Consider the following 23,849-nt stretch of genomic DNA (forward strand, 5'->3'; position numbering starts at 1 on the left):
TATTAACATAAAAATTTAAATCTAAATTTAAAATTTCCACCTTTTAAAAGTAAACCGTGCAATTAAATTTATGGGTACAAATTGGCCACCTTATCATATAATAATCTCTAATAGATATCATTACTTGAAAATGTTGAATTTTATACCATAGGTTTAACTAGGATAATAGGATTATCCTAAAGCTTCACTAGAATTTTGTACCCAATCAAATTCTTTTTCTTTTGTCTTTCTCATTGTTCATATCATGACAACATTAATTAAAATAATTGTGCTAAGTCAGGTATGAAGCAGCTGATGAGCTTTATCCATACCCATATTTACAGACTTTCTCATAATGTTATCTTAGAATTAATTAGATAAGGCCAAAGTCTGTCTCAATCACTTCAATCCCTTTTGAAGCAAATCAAACTTGTAATTTATTTTGGGATTATTTAATAGTCATAGCAAAGACTGAATAGTTATTTATACAAAAAGAAAATTTCAATGGATAGTATTTGATAGAAAAAGTAGTTTAGATGTTTTGGTTAAATAAAGTAAATATTAAAAAGAAATTAGATAATAAAATAAAAGAGAAATGTAATTTTAAGAGTTAGTTCAGTATAATTCTTTATTTTTTATTTTTCGAAAAAAGGAATTTGTTAATCCTATTTTATTTAATTTCACATAAAACATCATTTTAAGAAAATTTTTCACTTTCTAAAATATTTTAAAGAAGTTTTAATTTCCCATCTAAGAGTAGAAAATTTTAAAAAATTCACTATTTTTAAAAAATAATAAATTAAAACTTCTTTAAAATATTTTAGAAAGTGAAATTTTTTCTTAAAATGATGTTTTATGTGAAATTAAATAAAAATTCACTATTTTTAAAAAATAATAAATTATTATAAATATTATTTTTTTATTAAAATATCATTCTAATAAAAATTGAGGTTTGAAAGAACAATTCCCAAGCACATGCTAAACCGAGAGGCAGAATATGGTTTGGAAAATGGCAAATGCCAAAGGCGTATACCCTTAGAGATGTGGGGAAAAGGCAAAGAAATGTTGTTGGACAAACAAAGTGGTCCCTCAAGTGTTGTTTTCCATACTTATCCATGGACATATGATTTGATATCTTCTATAATTTCTTTTCAATATCTTCCAAACCCTATGCTGCCCATACTTCTCTCTACTTCTCTCTCTCTCTCTCTCTCTCTCTCTCTTCCATCTTTCAGCTTCTTTCATATACACTTATTTTGATTGTATTTTCTCTTATGTTACAAGACCCCTAAATCTATTTGGCTAGAATTTATTAGGGTTAGTTCGTAATTTAACTTTTGTATTGTTCACTTTGGACCTCTTCATACTTATAAACCTTTATTTTAAGCTATATTAAATCTATATTTTCATTTTTAATCGTTTGCATCTTGCGCAAATTAAACAAGCGCTATGATATGGATATAATTTAATGAGTTGGACTAACGAACTGGGCAAATAACTCACGTATATTGCTAAAAATTGAAAAATAACTAACGAGAAAAAAAAATCCAAATTTCTATTATTAAAATGTACAAATCTTACAAATTAAAAAAAAAAACTATTAACTCATCCTTTCATTGATTAATAACTGGAAATTAAAGCGATTGAATCTAGAAGCAACACTTAGAGAATTGAAGCTTTGAAAATTTTACTGGAAAAATTGAATTATGTAGGTGGTATTTATAGACTTCATTGGTGGTAAACAATACATCTGCAAAATGTAAGTTAAGGTTTATTAATCGCTTTCATTTTCTATTTTGGTATTTAAAGATGCAATGTGAAGTTTTTGAAAGTAGTAGCTTTTCACTTTTTTATAAGCACATGCATGGTTTCTAGCCTCAGTTTTTTATGAAATTTATTTTAAAAATTTGTGGTCCTTTATACTATGATTTTAAAATATTTTAATATTTATCGTTTACATTAATGGACAAGTTGCTAATAGTCAAATTTAGGCATTCTGACAATTTCATAAGAGACTCACAACTTCGATATATTGATGGACAAATGTGTAATGAAAAAATAGATGTTGATAGGTTCTTATTACCTGAGTTATTGTAGTATACCAAAAAATACATGTACACTATTGTAGGAGGAGTGCATTATAAGGCAAGAAAGGGTAATGAATATATTTACTTATGTAAGAAGGGAAAAAAGAATTAACCCAATATTACCAAATAAAATCTTGATCAAATTAACATAAAATTACTTGATAGATTTAATTACCCTATAGTTCCTACAATCGAACAACTTTTTTCCTGGATTGACATTAGTCCACCATGTCTTCAGATTTGCAAAATCTCAATAAGGGCACATTGGAGTATAAGCTATTGTTCTTCCATGTCAACACCATAAGAAGCAATTGAAAGAAAGAAATTTCACAAGTCTTTCAGTGAACAAATATGACATATTTAGGAAAGTAGAACAACAAATAGAGAGAGAAAGCCGTTGGTAATTTAGGGTTCAAAAACGGAAATCTTTATTAAATCGAAGAGAGAGAAAGAGAGTTAGATATAAGTGAAATCCATTAAAAATAAAATTATAAGTGAAAGAGAGTTATTAGCTAAGATAAATCACTTCACGCGTTGAACATCATTCATAACCATGCTTTTTTCCATGTTGCACCAAATAAATAAAATAGTAAGCTACATAAGTGAAATCCATTAAAAATAAAATTATAGATGTGCTATTGATTAAAATAAAAAGCCATAGGTATTAGAGATCAAATGTAAAAAGTATAAAGGTGAAATTATGTATTAAGTCCTATAAGTTAGGACATTTTTGTCATTTTATCTTATCGGCAACTTACTTCCTATTATACCCTTTTGCTTAAGGTTAAAATTTGAGATTTGAAATTTGGATCTCAACTAATTTATTAACTATGTACATTATTAAATTCATTTAATGTAATAAAACTAGATGATTAATTATTTATCTTTCAAAAATATTAGAACCAAAATAACCAAAACTTTTTATAACCGAATTGAATTGATTCGAATTTTTTTTCTATTACGATATAGTACTGGTTCTTTAGTAAAAACTGTACCATAACCGTACTGTCTTATACTGGTCCGGATCAAACAGTAGAACCGAATTTTTACATATATTTATTAATAATTATTTATATTATATAAATAATACCTATTAAAAATAACTATAATATTATAAAATACTTTATACTCTATAAAAAGATTATTTTATATTTATCATTTTATATAATTCAGGCAATTATTATCGAAATAAAAAAAATATTACATATTAAAAATAACTATAATATTATAATGTACTTTATATTCTATAAAAAAAATATATGTTATATATTAATCATATAGTATACTGATACTAATATACACACTCTAATACTAAATTTATAATTTACTATCTACTAACTTAACCCTAATATATTTTTTTACCACATACTACAAGCCTACACATAACAATTTGAACACACTATCTTCCTCTTTAGAATACACTGCCGCACCTCCCATTTTGCAATTCAGAAAGACAAAATTCCTAAGGCAAATTTCTGGAAAGAAAATCAAAAGGAAGAAGGAAGAAATTCGTTCGCGTAGACATTTTCCTCTTTAGAACACACCGCCGCACCTCTCAATTTTCAATTCAGAAAAATAAAATCTCTAAGGTAAATCTTTTAGAACCGAAAATAGCATCGAACCGAACTGTATTTAACTGTAAAAATTGATATAATACAGTACAGATTCTTTTATATTTGGTACGGTACTCGTACCTTTAATTTTAAAAGAAACAAGGTTTGTTATGATACTGGTGATTTATAAATAACCGAATTGGACCGATCCGTGCTCAGCCTTAGTCTCAATATTCCCTATGAGAATAAGGGATAGTATTTTGGGTTGTTTGCAACTGCTTTTATCCTATACCCCAAAACTCATCCCCTCTTTCTTGCTTTCTCCCTCTCTCTTCCTTTTTCCCTCTCCTCTTTCTTTCTTCTCTTATTCACCTCTCTCTCTTCTATCCTTCTTTTCCTTTATTTATTTCTTATGATCAATAATAACTTCCCACTCCTCTAAACACCAAGTGATGTGGATTGTTTGGATTGGTCAGTATACACTCTGGTTTTAGATAGAGACATTATCAAAGCTTGTAGTGCCATGAATTCTATCCTAGTTGGAAAAATACTAAGTGCTAAAAGTTATAGGATTAGCCTACTAAGAAACGTTCTCTCTAGAATTTGGAGACTTAATGATCCCTTTGAAATTCAAAAGCTCAATTCACCAAATGTTTATCTTTTTAAGTTCTACAATGAGCAAGATAAAATATGTGTGGAAGATGGCATCCCTTGGAATGTCTAAAGAAATCTCCTAATGCTCAAAGAATAGAAGGTTGATAAAATGGTTGAGGAATTGATTTTTCTCAATAAAAGTTCTAAGTTTAGATTCTTGGATCGCCTCTTGATCAAATGACTAAGAAGAATGCTGAGGCTATTAAAAATTCTCTTTGCTGGTATAACTGAGGTGGACGTCACTCTTAACAACATGATTCAATGGAGCTCATATATGAGAGCTAGAGTCCGGATCAATCTTTTATAGCCTCTCCCTTTGGGTTTCACAAACAAAAGGGATCAAAAGGAGTCTTGGGTTCATTTCTTATATAAGTGATTACCTCAATTTTATAAAAAATATTGTCTGATGGATAACTAAACCAGAGACTGCACATGGTATGCTACCATGGAGAAATATGAAGAGCTTAACGAATTTAGGAAATAGTATGGCTTTTAAATCCAAGCGGAAGTCAATTCCTAGAACAAATCTTACCATGAAAACTAAAGTAAGCAAAACCCTCTAGCAAGGTCACAGGTAGGAAACTCCTTAGAGAAAGAGGTGCGTGAGGCCACCCAAGGTCTACTTTCAGGAATACTACAACTGAAACACAAAGAGGAGTTATTTGACAAGACATGCAATATGGCCCTTATTGAGTCTCCTTTATATAAAAGTCCTTTAGAGGCGACACCTCACCATGGGAAAATTCAATCTGACAAAAGCAAGGAAGTTATTCCTACCTTGGAAAAGTTGAAGGGTCTGATTGTTAAGGATCCTATATGGAGACTGCCATCTCTAAAAGAACTACCAACAGTTTGAAAAGAAAAGAAAAGAAATGAATGTTTCTCACCTAGATGTTACTAATAGGATGATAGTAGAGGAAGCCCATGATACTGGTAATGACACCTAACCCAAGCTCAAGTCTCTCAAAACCCTAAGTCTTACTTAGATTTGAAGGTTTTTATTCTCAGCCCAAATAACTCCACAATCTTAATCCACTAGACCCAATTAGCCCTCTTCAAATTGGTCTCACACCTCCTTCCTCTACCCAGCCCTAACAAAAATCCCCCAACTTAAAATATCCCAAAAAATACAAGCTTAAGCTCCTAGCTAGGACCAAAGCCTCCATATCTCTCTCCCCTATTGTTGTCCCTACCTCTACCTCTTCAATCGGTTGTTCTTCTATACCCCAAAACTGATCCAGTGCCTACTCTTGAAAGTTTCTCATCCACTACTAAACTTTTAATAAAAAAATCTAGAAAGTCAAGATGTAAACAAGTTTGAGAAATTTGAAGCTCCTCTTATTGACGGTAGTGCCTTGGTGGTTAGCTAAAAACCATCGGTAGATTCATGATACTTTTAGTATGGAATTGCCAGGGATTAGGGCAGCCTATAGTAGTTCAAGCTCTTAAAGAGCTTATCAATAAAGAGTTCATTCTAGCATCTGAAGCTTTGTCAAATATGCTAGCCTAAGAAGTCCAAGCAAATCATTTTCATGCCCTCAAGATCAGACATCATTGTCCTACATTATCTCACCTCCTATTTACTAATGACACCTTAGTCTTCAGTGTTGCTACTATTGAGGAAGGTCACTACTTAAAGAATATTTTAGCAATATATTTTAAAGCCTCGGCAACAGGTGAATTGCCAAAATTATGAAATACTTTTCTCCCCAAATGCAACCTCTCAAACTCAAAGCTCTATAGCTCGACTTTTTGGTATGCACGAGTTTGATGCTTTAAGAAATACATGGGCATTTCTTCTAGTTTTAGCATATCCAAGGGTCAAGCCTTCTATTTTATCTTAAAGAAATTGCAGTCTTATCTTCAGCCTTAGAAGGGAAGGTTACTCTCGTAGTCTGGTAAAGAAACCCTAATTAAAGCAATAGCCTAAGTTATTCCCACGTTCTTTATGTCAGCTTTTCGCCTTCCTAATTTTCTCCTCAGGAAAATGGAACAGGTAATTTCATAGTTCTAGTGGTAGAATGGCCTTAAAGAAAAATCCATTCACTGGAATAAATGAAAGACCTTGATTGTCCCGAAATTTAAAGGTGGTTTAGGTTTTAAGCAGCTTTAATTTTTTAACAGCTTTCTTGTTGCTAAACTCAGTTGGAAGTTAATCTCACAGCCTAACTCCCTAATTGCAAAAGTGCTACAAGGAATTTACTACGCTTCCACCTCTTTCATGGAAGCTAAAAGTGATAGTACCCTTTGTGGGGTTGAAAAGGTATTTTGATGGGCAAAAAAGTTCTATGCTCTAGACTTAGAATATGGGCAACAAGAACTCAATCCGAATTCAGGAAGATAGATGGCTTCCGAGATCTCTAGATTTTTTTAAACTTCCCTTGTCTATGCTTGAAAACTGTGACATCTTCTTAATAGCGGATCTAATAAACTAGGAATCCCGCTCATGCAATGAATCCTTACTCATATAGCTATTTTCAGATTCAGATGCCTCTAAAATTCGTCAACTTAGTTTTAGAGGCATACCTAAGAGGATAGAATTGTATGGCATCACATCATAACAGGATAGGTCTTTACACGACAAAAAGGGGGCTATCTTGATCTTCTTGAATATCATTACTTTGCTAGACCATCTTCTTCTCATCCCCGAGCTTTCTCAAGTGCTTATTAAAAGTCAATTTGGCAAGTCAAACCCCCTCCAAAAATCAAACACTTTATTTGGAGATGCTCCAACAATTCTGTTCCTATCATGGAAAATTTGTCCAAAGAAACTATAGTCAATCTAATTAGTGCTTTATTTATAAGGTTGAGCCCGAGTCCATCATGCATATGTTTTTTTTGTATTCATGCTTGTGCATCTTGGTTCTGTTCACCTTTTGGTCTCAAATCACATAACTTGCCATCTATTGTTTTCAGTGAGTGGTTGAGCAACTTAGTATCGAGCTCACTTGTAGAAATCCCCCTCCTTGCCCATATTTACTGGTCTATATGGAAGGCTCGTAATGCCTTCATATTCAAAGCTGCTCAGATTGACCCTAAGAGAACCATTGCTGATGCTATGAATTACCATTATCTGTTTTTCGCAGCTTCAAAGTCAGGAAATTGCAATCAAATGCCACCTTTTAATATCCAATCGTCGAATCATTCTCAAGCTAGCTGGCTTCCTCCACTCGGCACGATTAAACTCAACTCTGATGCCTCCTATGATTGCCAATCTGGAAAAGCCATGCTTGCCTTCGTCTCTCGTTCCTCTACGAGCTCTTTAATCTATAAAGGCATTTATATCTCTTTTTGCAGGTCTCCTTTTGTGGCAGAGGTGTTAGCTCTCAAGAATGCAAAATTCCATCGTCTCAATTGGATAGCTTGCGAATCTGACTCCTTAGTGGTAATTCAAAGTATTCTCAACCATAACAAAGAGGTCCCTTAGAAGATTAGACCAACCGTTGAGGATGTTTTAGCTCTTTCTAGGGGCTTTTCTTCTTGTACTTTTGAGTTCATCCCAAGATACTGTAATAAGATTGCAGATTATGTTTCTAAAATGAATCCCCTTTTGTACACTTCGGCTTGTATTTTTGCATTTCCTCATGAACTTGAGAAACTGCACTTAAATGATGTATCTTCTTCTCAGTAATGATATTAGTCATTCTTGTTGGAAAAGAAAAATTGCAAATCTTAAATCCTTCTTTTATCTTCATTACACTTAGACTATATTTTGTAAGGACGTAATAAAATGTAATGCAACCAATTATGTAATATAGTAAAAATTGTAATAAAATATAATGTAATACTTATTTTATTATTATGTTTAATTTTGAAAAAGCTATATAATGTAATGTAGTTATAATTTTTATTTTAATATATAATTTATTTATAGTAGTTAGAATAAAATATTAGAATAATATATTTAAAAAATACTATTAAACGTATTAATGTTAAAAAATATAATAATGATTGAATTGGATAACTAGTAATTGAAATTGTTTGACGATTATCAAAATTCGATTATCGACCTAAAGACGATGATCACAGTCAATGGCCGGTGGAATACAAAATATTTGAAATTATATGGACAAAAAAAAAAGTAAAACATAAATTAAATATAAATATATTTTATAATAATATGATTAAATATCTTTATCTATGAAGTATAACTCATTATATTATTAGCACTGGCAGTCTGCAAAATTGTACCATTAACCGTGGCAGAATACTTCAAATTTATGGAACAATCATCTCTAACCTCACCGTCACCTCCAGATACATCACAAATTCTACTTACAATCGAAAGATTTGATCTTAGAACTGAAGATCATATCAGAATTATGAGCGTCTCTTTATCATTTTTAGCCAAGCTAACTGTTTGCTATTTTGCAGAGGGGGAACGGGGCAAAATAAGTCAAAACCATTAATTTATTACGTTTTATTTCTTTCCTTTTCTTTTACAATTTCCATGATTGTTTTGATAAAGCCTGTAACTGTAACAGTGACCGAGTAAAGAGTATATTGGCGCCCACAGCATATGCCATTTCTTCCAAGGAATGCCTTTCCTAACATGGCACTAATTGCATACGACTGGTGATAGTGATAAGAACTGAACACACAAAATGATAGTTTGTCAAAGCATACACAGGACCACTCCCCAATTCAATCCTTATCAACGGCCATCTTTCTATCCTTTGTCTGATGTGGGTCAATCTAAGCCCAGCATGTTTCCATGAGAAACGAGCTTGTGGACTGAATGTCCACAACACTCATGTGCATGCAATATTTTACACTAAAAGTGGGAGAGATTTTCTGACAAAGTTGATCTTGATCTTGATATGCCACCCAACAAAATGGAAGTTAACCCTCCACAACTGTACATTCAACTTTCAAGGACATAAGAGCAAGCAAAAAAATTGAAACCTTTTACATTTTGTAAACTCACAGGGAAAATGGTAAAACCTTCTGCTTCTTTTTTTCCCCCCTAATATATATCCCTTTCCCTCTCTATCTCTCTCTCTCTCTGGACTTCATTATCTGCAAGTTGTTAAAGGTAAGTGTTTGCCCCACTTCACCTAATGTTCAGCTTGGTTTCTTAGCTTCTTTATTGTCTTCAGCTTTCCGAGTCTTTTTTTGTCTCTAAATGAAACAAATACAAATTATGAAAGTAAAAAAGAAAATATTGCAAATTTAGGATATATATTTTTGTACTTTCTAAATATAATTTTGTCAATTGGGTAATGGTTAGTTTTGGTTGTTATGAAATTCTCTCAAAAATTCATTTAATTTCTTGTGTAACTAATTCAGATTTGCAGCTTTTATGGTTTCTATAGAAGACCCTTCTTTAACAACATTCTTGTCATAGCATTTCTGCTACAATTTGTGCTTTCAAGTATTTCACTGCTGTTTTACAGGCATGGCAAGAATAGGAGAACGGGCTGGTCTCTCTGTTTTCGAGGTTGTATCTCTATAAGATTTTGAGAAAGTAGTATTACTTTTTGAGAGAAATTACAATGCCAGTCCCTCTTGCTCCATATCCAACACCTCCAACACCTTATACACAACCTGCTTCGGCCAATGGTATATCTCTAATCAGCCTTTTCTGCTTTGTCGATTTCTAACCTCAAAATCAAACTGTTAGAATCTCATTTCTGTACTGTTTTAGCTTCAAATCTTATATATTACATATGAACATAGGCATTGAATGCTTCATTTAGTATTTGCAGATTTAGGTAATAATGAAGATATTTTGCAAATACCGATGGAGGGTAATGTTGTTTTCTATAGCTGTTTCTCTTGTTTTGCAAAATCTACTGCAGTTGCTAAACCATTTTGGTTTGTCGACAAAGATTATTGCTGTGTTCTGTTAGAGGCATTAATGTCATTTTGTGTCATTCCATTATAATTAGATTGTGTAAGGTAGAAAAATTAAGACCTATCGAAAACATTAGTCCAAATTTGGTCTCAGTTATCAAGCTTGAGCATTCGTTAGCACAAATTTTGATATTGTTTGGTGCTTGTTAGTTACTTCGTACTGCAAATTCAGTAGATTAATAGTGTCTTGGTACTCAGGTGCACAGAGCCAGCTTGTGTGTTCCGGATGTCGAAATCTTTTACTCTACCCAGCTGGGGCAACCTCTGTATGCTGTGCTGTATGCAATGCGGTCACAGCTGTGCCACCCCCTGGTATAAATATTTTTCACTATTTTCTTCACTGGAGAGTCCTCATAGATTACTTATTTACAAATTGAATTTGGCACTTGCTGCTGCGGACTTGAAACTGCTAGCTGCAAAATGTTGAGCAATGCATTAAGACTTTTTAATCGAAAAATCAACTTCCAAAACATGTGATGGACTCAAATCTCTTTTTTTGCTTTTCTATTTTTGTGCTATGAGTTTGACAACATTAGGCCTGCAGCTGAGGAGTTGACATTTATTCCAATAGGTACGGAAATGGCGCAGTTGGTTTGCGGTGGCTGCCACACCTTACTCATGTATATCCGTGGAGCAACAAGTGTACAATGTTCTTGTTGTCACACCATTAATCTAGCCATGGAAGGTAATGAATTCATAACAGCATAGATACTATTCACGTTGAGAAACTTCTGTTTTTCAACCATATCATATCTTTTAAATATGGCTAACATCCTTTACTACTAGTCCAAAATAAAGTTCAAATTACTGAATATATCATGACAGCAAATCAAGTGGCACATGTAAATTGTGGGAACTGCAGGATGCTATTGATGTACCAATATGGAGCACGATCTGTGAAATGTTCTGTCTGCAATTTCGTGACAGCAGTTGGGGTCAGTACACAATTCATTTCCTTCTGTTCTCCAATTGAATTTCTGTCTTGTTAGATCATAAGTCTCCAAAAACATAGATGAGGAAGAAGAAATAATAATTGGTAAGCCTTGAATAGGAGTTTAACAGCTGTTTTCCCACTCAGTTCTCCATATTCATTCCTATATAGACCTTGAAGAACACGGATGAAATGGAGGCCAACTTAAAATAAATAATTCTTTTTTTCTCATGTTAAGGGTTTGGTGTATATAATTTAAGGTTGTTAAGCCTTCTGTAAGTTGATTTTGTTCACTATAAGTTATTGACTATAACATGATAAATTAATTTGGAAACATGCTATTTTATTTATTATGTCCTCACGAATATGTTAGCTAGTTGCATACAGCATTATTCTTCTGACAATACATCAACTGAAAGAATCACAGCAATGCACTTATGTTCTTCTTGGCTAATTTTGCACTTCAAATAAACATGGACAAAAATGACTAGAGCTATTAGAACCTTTCCCTTTGTTCTTCTTGTTTCTTTTCCTACATTTGCCCTAAATGTCGCGTTATCGATAAATGCAGGCCTCGACAAGCACTACCGAACAAAAGTTCAACAGCTGAAGTTATTAGCAGCCTCAAATAAGATGGTGATTACAGAGCCACCAACTTCAGTTCCGGAAGCTCCAGTGACTGCACTGCATCTCTTGGTGAAGCAGAGGAATTTACCTTCGGCTCATGCATAGAGAATCATTCTCCCCCTCCCTCCTCTAGAGCGACCTCTATAATCATGAATAAGCAGTTTTGGCAAATTAAATGTATGTTAAGAATTTTCTTATGGCAAAACTTTTGTGTGCATTTGGAAATTTTTAGGATAAGAATACTTCCAATATGTTTTTACTAACAAGTATTAAGTACAAGGAAAAGAGTTATTGCAGATGTTCTCTCATTTAATTTCTTGAACTTGTCATATTGTCTAAATACAAAAGATTTCTTGAAAGTCATTGTGTACCAGATAAATTTGGTGGATGAAATAGCATATATATGGGGGACCAATGAGATATTTCAAGAAAGAAAAGATGAATGGTGAATGAGAATATTTTTGTAAAGTAAACTTAGTGGTTAATTAAGCATTATTGAACGACTTAGATATAATCTGGTTTTTTTTCCCAATGAAGTAAGATTTTTACTATGTTTGAAATCCATTAAAGAATTCATTTCATTTAGTAAGAATACATGAGAGGAACAGTAAAATAGAAATAATAAAATTAAAAAAAATATTTTAGTATTGTAGAATACAATGACAAACTAAAGTAAATTGCCCAGCTAGTATCAAACCTTTTGACTGTATATCAAATTGATATCAAAACTTTAATTTGAATTAAAATGGTACCAAAGTTACAGGAAAGTATATCAATTTAGTCCAAATGTCCAATTTCTGAAAAAAGATGCTGACGTGGCAATCTGAGTAGGTATATTTCGGTGACAATCTGTGTCATGTCAATTAAAACAACTTATTCAGCAAGGGTCTCATTTCTTCCTCAAATTAAATTCTAACTTTCCCTAATTGAACCCTAATTGAACTCCTTTCCTATTGAACCTAAAGTACCGTCGCTATTACAGAGAGAAGAGAAGCATCGTCTTTAAACCCAATGCTTTGAAACAGCACTGGAGCGTAAAACATGACCACATTAATTCCAGTAAGTTGCTGAAGTAGTGGGCGAATTACCAGAATATACCTTCTCAAATTGTCACGTCAGCATTCTTTATCGGAAATTGAACATTTAGACTAAATTGATATACTTTCCTGTAATTTTAGTACCATCTTAATTCAAATTAAAGTTTTTATATCAATTTGATATACAGTACAAAGATATGGTACCAGCTGAGCAATTTACCCGACAAACTAATATATAATTCATTTTTGAATTTTATTTATTTTGATAGAATTTAACTTGATTATAATAAATTTCATACAAATTTAAATATATAGAATTCTAAATTAACTTTCCCTTTGTTAAAAGCATATAAAATTTAGATTTACAAATAAATTTTATAGATTTCAACTAAACACATTATTAAAGTACTGTCATTGACGAAATTTGGATAGATTGCAATTTCGTTGGTAAAACTATTTACCAATGATTTACCCATAAGAAAAATTCCCAAGCATGATGCTTGGAGGGAAATTTTGTACCGACAAAATTTCAGTACTGTTGATAAATTACGTACAAAAACATTGTTGGTAAATTAGAAACATATTGTCGATAGTTCATTGGTCCAATAAAATTTCTTTGTCGGTCAAATGGTAAATTCTTATAAAACCAATTCCTGCATGAGAGTTCCCATTTTGTAAGGTTAGGCCAAAGTCCTCTATCACATCCAATCAAGCTCAAATTTTATTTAATTGTGTTCATACCCTAAAATTAGTACTAAAGTTTGGCCTTAAATTGAATTTTAAATTTAAATTTTTCAAATTAAGTTAAGTTTGAGTTTTGTTAATATTTCGATCTGATTTGATTACGTTGATTATATTATAAAATTAGACAAAGTTGATTATAATATATAAATATCGATAATTTTAATTCTATCAGTAAGATTTTCATATGAATTTCAAATGAAAATATCTATAAGTGAGTAAGACATAAGAATCATAATAATAAGTGATGGTACAAATAAATGTTCAATAATTCCACATATACAAAAGGTCTTTTCTTTGTCACACATTTATATATATATATATATATATTAAAATTTACGTGGAAAAATGATGAAGATCTTGCCACTAATTAGGCAAATATATATATATATATATATATATATATATATATATATATTTTTGATGAAGCTTTTCATAGACTATGATGAGGTTTTTCATTTAAAAATTTGAGTTATTAAATTAAATTTTAAATATAATTTTATATTTCTAACGTATCTTTGCACGTGAATGTTTATTGAATTTAAAGCGTGATTAATACATTTTCCCTTTTAATTAAAAATGTACCAAAACTCAGGATGTTCTTTTAATACTTTGGAAAATCATTATATAAATTATAAAGACAATATTTTTATAAGAATATGACATGATAGAAGAGGTAAAGCTGCAGCTTTACCATCGGTCTCAATTGTCTGAATGAGATATGAACTACCCAATTTAATAAAATCAAGTACTAATTTTTAGTTTGTATCCTTTTTATATCATATCTTATATTTAATGATATACCAAATTATACTATAACATATTCCGGTCATATTTTAACTGCAAGTAGCACCCGGAGAGAGACCGCTTTAGACTCGATCACTCTAAAAATTTTGCCATTTGTAATTTTTAATTGAATTACTCATATATATTTTTTTTAAATTTTGCTTAAATTAAAATATATATTTACAGTCGGACTACCACCCATATATAAATATTACAAATAATTATAATCTATATAATTTAGATAACATATACTCTAAGATGACATTTAATATGGCTTCACAAGCACCATCTTAGTAAAAGCTGACTATAATAAACTCATATATATATATATTGGTGTAAAGTAAAAAAAAATTTAAATACTAAAAAATACAAATTAAAATTTAATACCTAACACATCCATCGTACATAATTTTAATACTAGCCATGCAATTTACCCCTCTACCGTCAACTCCTAACAAATTTTTGTTACTGCAGTGCCAAAATGATGATATAGCATTCAGACAATGGACCCCGACTACATATGTCATATCATGTTCTTAAAAGTAATGCTGTACCTCCTGCGACATGGATACATGATGCTTTTAAAATAATGTCGTTCAGAAACAAAGAAAGAGATGCAAAACAACAGTTTGCTCATTCAGGAGCTGCCTTTACGATGGCAATGTCACCTTTCATGTTAATTTCCAGTCAATAATTGTAGCAGGAGGAAAGGAAGCCCATTTGCTAATTAATAATATGCCGAAACATGATAGGGATGGCAAAGTAAAGCATTTATGGTATTTGAATAAAGTTACTATATTCTCTGAATAAGACTCATTCTTTGCACATAAGTTTTCTCTATGCTTCCTATAAAAAATCCATCCGTCAAGATAGGATCTCATAATTGCAAAATATAATCAGAATTAAGAGGAAATCTGTAAATCAAAGCCTAGAGGTAAGAAAACATTCGTACCATTAATCTATAAGAAAGCATTCTAAGAGAAATAACAAAATAAAAGCTCAGACATTCTTTAATATACCATTAATTGGGGTTCTTTTCTAGTTAAAAAGTAATTATCATTTCAGGGTAAAACTTATGGTGCATTTCTGAAGTGGTTTCAAATGCCTTATTTAAAAAAAATTAAAATTTCTTTCTTTAAATAAATTAAAAAAATAAATTCTAACTCTGTTCTTTAATTAAATTCACAGATATTTTTATCTACGAGACTAATTAGTAAATAAAAGCTCTCCATCATATCAACTGGTAAACATAAATTGTCCGCTAGTTGGATTAGGGGATGATCTTTCTCTACTATATCAATTCACAAACAACTTAAACTAAAAAAAAAAAAAATATCCAAAATAAGTATAGTAAAAAATTCATTTATTAATAATAAAAAATTCATCATTTATCTCCTAATATTCCTTTTTTTTTTCTCTCTCTCCCTCTCTTTCTTTATATCAAATATCATTCTTTTATTTTCATTAGCAACAAATTATTATTCTCTCCAACAATTTATAGTAAAGAAGATAATATTTATAAATCTGAACTTTTATATATATAATTATTTTATTTGCTACTTAATTTAATCGCTTATCTTAAAAATTAGAAATAAATAAAAAATATTAACAATTAAATAAATGTTATAAATTTAACATCAAAAGAATTACTATAATAAAAAATATAATATCTAATTGAATATATCCAACTAATGTTCGGACACCTTAAAAAGAGAATTTCTTTTAAACTATTCTAAAAAAGAGATTTTATAATATTTTACCTTAAAATAATAAATATTTTGTTTTAAAACCCTATCCAGGGGAAAACCCTGTAATACCCCGAATTTTCATATATTTAATAAATGAGTTATTTTCTATACCCAATTAGTTTGAAATTTTAAGAAATTATTCAAGTGAATTATATGAGAAATGATTATATTTTGGTTATCCAAAATTTTCCCAAATGCATATTTATATAAGTAAAATTATATATTGAAAAATTTTGGAAGAAATTATAAAGGATGTTTTAATAAAAGAATTTTGGGAAAATTGGTATTATAATTGATTAGTAGTATTAAATTTTAAATTGGAAATTTATTTTGGAATAAGGATTGAAAGTATAATGTTATTTTTATGGGGTTTTAATGGAAATTTGTGAGCTTGGTATTTTTGTAAATAAATATGTCGGTCAGGGGTATTTTTGTAATTGTGTATTTTCAATAATTCAGATTTGGCCCAAATTAAATAGTTAGGGGCTTAATTGAAGGCTAAAAAGAAGTTTGAGGGTCAAATTGGAATTCTGCGGGATGAAATTGTAAGTAATTAAGAAAGTTGAGGGACCAAATTGTAATAAGAAAAAGTTCGGGGGTCTAATGTCGATATTGAAAGGAAAGAAAATCGGGGAAGAGGAAGAGGAAGAAAGGGAGGAGAGAGGGCCTCGGCGTCCATGGTGGACTGGAGGCCAGGCCGAGGGCGGCTGGCGTCGGAAGGAGCGCACGTCAGCGGCGAGTACGATGGTGGCGGTGGAGGCGGTGGCGGCCGTCGGTAGCGGAATCGCACGACGTGTGGCAAGGCTTGGCGTTCCGCTTCCGTGATGGTAGCGAGTCGAGTGGCGATCGGCTCCTCGGCAAGGGCTCTTTGGCAACGCCTGTGGTGGCCGGAGACGGAAGATCCGGTGGAGAGAGAAAGTAGGGGGCAGCCGCGTTTTTCAGCTTTTCCGGCGAGCTCCGGCGGAGGATGGACGATCGGAGGACGTATCCCGACTCTCCTCAGCTCAAGCTTCGCATTGGCACCGGTTTCGTGGCGATCGGGCTTCGTTTGCGAATCGACGGTCGAGATCGTCCGCAAATTTCTCTGGATGATCGGGTGTCAGATCGAAAAATCGAAAGCAGGGATCATCGTCAGCGCGTCGTTGTGAGTCCGATGGTGTGTTCAGATCGTCGATCGGACTCCGGCGGCCGGAGGCGAGTCGACCGAGCGATCGAGCGTCTCGGTAATTTTCTCTGGCCGTTGATCTTAGAAATCCTTGATTTTAAATTTGTGTTTATGGGGTTATATTGAGTATTTGATGATATTTGGGAGTCATAAATAATTGTTTGTCAGTTTGCCTGCCATAGTCGTGTTTTTGTGCTGTGTGGCGGAGTCGGGAAATAGTGAAGTTTGGGGACCCGACTCCCGTTGTTTAAAGTGTTGGACATTTGGAGTGTTTTTCTGGCAGGTCCTGGACCCGTTTTTACGGGGGGTAATGTTTGTGTTGTAGGGGAGGTTCTGCCGAATTTTCAGTAGTTCTTGAGTCGAGATACCCTAGGAATCTAGACCTAGGATCTATTGTAATTGTTTCATCGTTTTGATAAATTGTTTTCCGTGACTAGATTGTCAGTTCGTTCGGCTCGCTCCTACCGAGGCACCGGAGCAGAGCTAGGAGGTCGCCAAACCTGTGAGTTAAAGTCATTTAATCTTTGCGCTATTGCTAGTCTGATTTTAATATGCTATTTAGAATTTGTGCTTAATATGATTATTAGTATCGCAAAATAAATGATTTCACTTGATTATTAATATTTGAAATAATATAAATATTATTATTAGTATGTTATAATAAGACAAACGTTATTATTTTTCCCCTCACAAATTGCACGTTGTTTTATCTTAAATCTTTAATCTTTATTTCGATATGTGTTGGATAAGTTCATCAGATAATGATATTTATTATATGTGATGATTGCGAATTGGGAAATGTGGCTTGTAGAACATGCCGCCTGATGGGTTACATCAGACCGCGACTGCAGAATGATCATGGACATGTAATAAGATATTTATGGGTTTGCCCTGGTCGAGCATGACTCTCTGGGCTGATTTGAGTAAATTGCCGGAGGTAAGGTCCCTGGTCGAGCATTGCTCTCTGGGCGCCGGCTTATTTGGAATTCAAGTGATCAGACTGGAGGTAAGGTCCCTGGTCGAGCATTTGCTCTCTGGGCGCCAGTCTTATTGGATTAAGAGAGCCAAAATGGCTGTTAGAATTTGGGGTTAGGGTTCTACTGAGCCACTCGTCCCGTAAAAGTAAAAATATATTTTTATTTATTCATTTATTTATTTAATATGGTATGATTATAATATGGATTGTATTTACGTGCATGGTTGATATATTGATTCGAATGATTAATATTTTCTGTGAAGAAAGTAATAGGGTATGATTATAGTATGATTTGTATTTACGAGCATGGTTTGATATACTGATTTGAATAATCTATGTTTTTTGAGAAGAATGCAATAGTCCCCAGATTATTTAATTTTAACTCACTCTCGAAATCATTTCTTATTTTCGGATTTGTATTTTAGTTCTCCCGCGACTCTTATTCAGTAACCCGACTCCTTCATCATCGGGTGATGTATTTGATTTGGTATGTAAATTGGTAAATCTTAGATTCTCCGCAGTAGTAATAGTAGATGTATCAGTTGTAAATTTTCTGAGTTTCAGGTCTCGCCTAGTTTTTCTGGCAGACCAAAGTATTTATGTAGAGTGTAGTATTTAAGATAATTTGTGGCTTTAATAATATTAATTTGAGATGAGATTTGTTTAAATCAGTGAGTGTCAGGCTTACTACGGGTTTCGGTGGCCTTAAGCCTACCCATTCCCTAGTGCCGGTCACGGGCTCACGGGTGGGGTCGTGACAAACCCCATTGGATAAGAACCAAGTGAACTAAAAAGAAAAAAAAAAAAAGAGAAGGAAAAAAAAAAGAAAATTAATGAAAGGAAAATTTAGGGACCAAAAATTGAGAGTTGCCTAATAATTAAAAGAAAAAGTAAACTATAGTAAATTAGTATTGACTATGCATTTTTCATGGTAAATACATGTGTGTAAGGTCAATTGGAGGCTGTAAAAATTTGCACTATGAATCTTCATGCACATTGGATAAAACCATTCCTTTGTCCTAATTTACCTCTACACCACACAACCCACCAGAGCAAAATCTGTGTATCAATTAATCCCTATAAAAAAGAAACACAACCCTTTTAAACAAAACTAACCTCCTCATCAAATTAACAAATAATTAATCTCACCACCTCTCCTTGTAACTAAGAAAGACCTCAAAGAAAGAAAAGAAAAATGGTTCAGAAAGGCAAAGTCACCACCACATTAATCCTGATTTCCATGCTTGTCATGTTTTCATCATTAGAGGTTGGGGAATCTTGGTCTTTGCCTTGGCCATTCAAATCTTTCACTCCTGCACTCAACATAGCTTGTTATGACACTTGCTATAATCTTTGCATGTCACCTCCTTATAACGCTGGCTCAACCCTTAACAGTTGCAAGGATCAATGCACACCAGCTTGCAGCGCCCAAGAAGTCTCCAAGAAGCTAGGTGTCTGAATCAAGAACATTCATTTTGATGGTCTGAATCAGGGATCAATGCACGAAAAACGTTTGAGCCTGTCTTGGTTACAATTGTTGAGGATGGTATTATTTGTTGATAATCATATTCATATTTGTTGATTAAAATTTGATGCTATATCTATCTATAAACATAAAGGAGGTGATGATTTTTCTATTTTGATTGTTTTGTTGGTTTCCTGAAAATGCTGCAAATTTGTTATAGAATTGATCAAGAATAAAATTTTAATCATTTTTTGTAGCTGAATAACAAGTGGACCTTGAGAATAATTAAAACCCAGTCCAATCATAGAACAGCGCAGATATGCAAAGCAGCATTAATAATTTTTGTTTTGACAAAAATTCGATTTTCTTCGCTCTATAGATTCATTTACAATTTCTTTTTGTTTTCTTCTTTTGTTTGATAGTAACATTTTTTTATTACCACAATACTTCTAAATTCTATCTTCTATGAATGTCAATCAAATCTGTTGAGAAATAATGCTAATAATCACAGGAATAAGAACAAACAATAAAAAAAAATAAGAACACAAGGATTTAACAAAGTTCAGCAATGTGCCTACGTCCTCGGGAGCGATGAGCGACTGTATTATATTATTGATCTGCTCCAGCATCTGTCCCTTAAACTGGTATATGAGCCATACCTAACAAAATCCATAGAAGTTTGAAGTACATTTCATATATAGTAATTTTTATTTAATATAGTCTTAAAATTGAGAAATATCCATCAACCTTTTTAATTTAATTAATTAAATTGGCTCGACTCGTATTTAAAATTTTATTTCTCGTAATAATTCATTAGTACAAGTCCAAAACCATTCGAATAAGCAAAGTAAAGATAAAGGAAATAAAATTTATTGAGTAGTTTACCAAGCTACTTTTTTTGAAAAAACTCTCAACTTTAATTGATATATTTTCATAAAAAGTGAATATGAAATAACAAATCCAGTCTTTTATGAAGATTTCGAATAACTATCTTAAATTCAAGTTAATTATGTTTTGCCTTTTTTTCGAAAAAATACAATCAAATAATTCTCAATCATGGCTCTTGCGGATTGGATCATTCATATAATATACAAAGAAAAAAACCTCTAGATATTTGATATATTTTTCTTTGAATAAAATTTCAATTCCAGTGATGGTTTCATTAGAAATCTTACTATTAGAATTCTTCTTTTTTTCTGATCTAGTTCCTCCACCACTGCAAGCAAATTAGATTCAGACATAATAACTATATAAGTTAAGTCGGTTTTTCAACACATTAGGACACTGTAAATTTATATATGAAGTTGCAGTTGAGTGGGTTAGTTTCTAGGCATAAGCTCTGGTTCAATCTAACTCTTTGGGTCTAGAATTTTTATCAAATTCAATTTTACAATTAAAATTCTTATTCTCAGTCTTGCTAGAAGAGTTTTTAAGAAAGAAATTTTAAAAAAGACTTTTGAGCTTCAGAGTACAGAAAAGAAAACGACAAATATCTTTTAGAGGGAGGTGAGTATAGATATGGTGTCACATTATAACGTCGTAATTGACAATGGAAACAATTCGATAATAAAAACTTTAAAGGATTTTGCATCACATGAAAATTAAATTAAGATTTGCTTCTATTACTCATCCTCAAACCAACAGATTAACAGAAGTCCTAAACCAGATTATTCTAAAAGAGCGGAAAAGAAGACTTAATGAAAGAAAAGGGATGAGCGGAAGAACTTCATAGTGTCTTATGATCATATAGAAGCACACTCAGAACAACAACAGGAGAAACGTCATTTAGGCGAGCATATGGAGTAAAGGCTTGAAATAGGAATGCTGACCTTAAGAGTACAATAATTTGATGAGTAGAAGAATGAACACCACATGAAATTATGTCTGGATTTGCTTGAAAAAAGGACATTAGAAGCAAACACAGGATTTGAAACGAACAAACAATAAACGGCAAAATGCCATGACTAAAAGGAGAGCTTGTGACGAGAAGAGTTGACATAGTCAAAGGAGGAGCTGTAGTAGGAAAGTTAGAACCGTACTAGGTAGGGTCATACAAGGTCATTAAAGTACTTAAAGGAAGCACATACAAGATTGTTGATATGGCATACAGAGAACTTCCTCGTTCATATAATGTAAAAGTATTAAAGGAACACTATTAATAAATGTATTCTAAACTACATTTTCTTTTTAATCATAAAATAATTATGTCAAAGGCATATTGCTAGTGTTGTTTTACTCTCCACTTTAGGCGCTCAAAAGCTCATTCTAGAGCATTAAAGCAAATTGCTAATGTTGTTTTACTCACCATTTTAGGAGCTTAAAAGCTTATTTTGGAGCATTAAGGCATATGCTAGTGTTGTCTTACTCGCCACTTTAGGAGCTCAAAGGCTCATTCTACAACATAGTGCAAGTAATAAAGTGACTAAGTATGGATAATTGCCATATTTAATACAAAAGTAGATAAATTCATATTTCCTGTAGACTTTGTGGTTATGCATATGGATAATGTGCATGGTGTGCCTTTGATTTTAGGGAGACCTTTCCTTGCCACGGCTAGAGCCAAAATAGATGTATTCGAGGGAAAGCTAGAGCTTAATGTAGGGGATAACTGTGTTACTTTTAGTTTACCCCCATTCGAGAGTCCTCCCGCCAATCATGTTCATGCCATTTGCGCTATTGACGGGATTGGTTTTGCATGTGATAAACCACCACAGGATATACTAATAGATTCTGCTCTGCATTCTTATTTGCTTGTTGATGTGCCTCTTTTAAGAAAACAACTTGTATCAATTTGAAACTTCGTGCTTTGATACACCCGAGAAGGGTAGTTGCAAGTTTGTTTATGACAGATCATCTAGACGGGATTTGGAGTGGATGACTAGACATCCCAACTCGGTATGGAGAGCACCTCCTTGGCCATCTACTGCACCCATTGGACTGCCTCCTTGCGGTTATATGCCTTAGGCCCCAGCTTACAATGCGCTCACCTTCTCAATTTGTCAATGGGGCAGGGATGCTACTGCAAAGTCCAGCTAAGCGACTCGATAAAAAAGAAGCGCTTTTTGGGAGGCACCCCAAAATTTTAATTTTATGCTTTTATTAACGTTTTTATTTTTTCAGTCATTTGCAAGCTTGATGGTAGTTAGAACACTTAATAATTAAACATAATTGTATGAATCTAGGGTTTGACTAATTTAAGTCGAAATTTTGGTAACTGGTGAAGACGGACTTCCCCGTTTGATTTATTTACTTGATTTACGGCCTAAATGTGTGCGTATATGTGTCAAATGTAGGTAGGGAGTTCGGCGACTCGAGATGGTGAAGGAAAGCCCGGAATCCACCCTTCCACCACAGTTTATGTGGCCATCAGGGGCTACAACACCAGGCCGTGCTCATCAGCACGGCCATAGTCAAGCCCGTGATGAGGAAACACATGTGGAATTTGGGAATTCAGTTGTTTACTGCGGCTTCCGAAGGCACCACAAGCAGCAACACCAGGCCGTGCTGACTAGCACGGCCGTGCCCCCACCCGTGACAGAATGGTGCTATAATGAAGCTTTACGGTTCAGCACAGGCTGAGTCTTGGCCGTGCTGACCCCCGTGACTATAAAAAGAGGAGTTTTCAAAATTTTCTACCTCCCCCTCTCTAAGCTCTAAGGTGTTGTTTTCTTCCATTTCTCTGATTTTTCTTACCTGTCTGAGCAATTTCAAGTAAGTCTCTTCATTTGTTTTTTGCTTTTATTTGTTTTAATTTGATTTTTCTTTTATGCATTTATTTTATTTAGGACATGCTAGTATGTTTTGGTAGTTTTACTTTGTCACACTGTTTCCATATGACCTCCATTATATTTAATTCAAATTAGTTGCTATGTTTGCTGTGGATTCGACTATGAAATGATAAGTGTGGGGTTTGGCAGCAATAAAGTTTATTTATGGCATTTTATTATGAACAATTGTCAACATAAATTTGCTTTAGTTGGTGCATGATAAAGTAGGCTGGAATGTATTTGTTAATTAGTTTATGCATGAGATTGAGGCTTTAGTCTTTTGTTAAGTCTAAAGTTTTCTGTTAGTCGAATTATAGCCGTTATGCTGTTTAATTTTCGGTAGAATTTCTGATTAACTTGATTTCTTATTCAATACTAATGATTCATTGCATTAGGTAATATGAGGGACCGCGATCAATCACGTAGAAAGCAACCGAAACGTGCTGCTACTAGCAAGCGCTCGCATGGCGAAGGAAC

General features: G+C 32.9%; 1 protein-coding gene across 2 annotated transcripts; it reads left to right on the forward strand.

Annotated features, from left to right (window-relative positions):
- The first annotated feature begins 9,146 nt into the window (after window positions 1–9,146).
- On the forward strand, window positions 9,147–11,983 carry LOC8265309 (protein LOL1). 2 transcript variants are annotated; one of them, XM_002528203.4, is made up of 6 exons: window positions 9,147–9,308; window positions 9,670–9,835; window positions 10,328–10,441; window positions 10,701–10,814; window positions 10,955–11,064; window positions 11,632–11,983. In XM_002528203.4, exons 2-6 carry the CDS (start codon window positions 9,769–9,771, stop codon window positions 11,668–11,670), a joined length of 444 nt encoding a protein of 147 aa, XP_002528249.1. In that variant the 5' UTR covers window positions 9,147–9,308; window positions 9,670–9,768; the 3' UTR covers window positions 11,671–11,983. The 2 variants fall into 2 exon arrangements, 1 of the variants encoding a protein (XP_002528249.1); XR_003080368.2 differs by lacking the exon at window positions 9,147–9,308 and having other exon boundaries at window positions 9,339–9,835; window positions 10,992–11,064.
- Window positions 11,984–23,849: the final 11,866 nt, after the last annotated feature.

This window comes from Ricinus communis, chromosome 9 (assembly GCF_019578655.1).
Source record: "Ricinus communis isolate WT05 ecotype wild-type chromosome 9, ASM1957865v1, whole genome shotgun sequence".
Classification (NCBI taxonomy): Eukaryota; Viridiplantae; Streptophyta; class Magnoliopsida; order Malpighiales; family Euphorbiaceae; genus Ricinus; species Ricinus communis.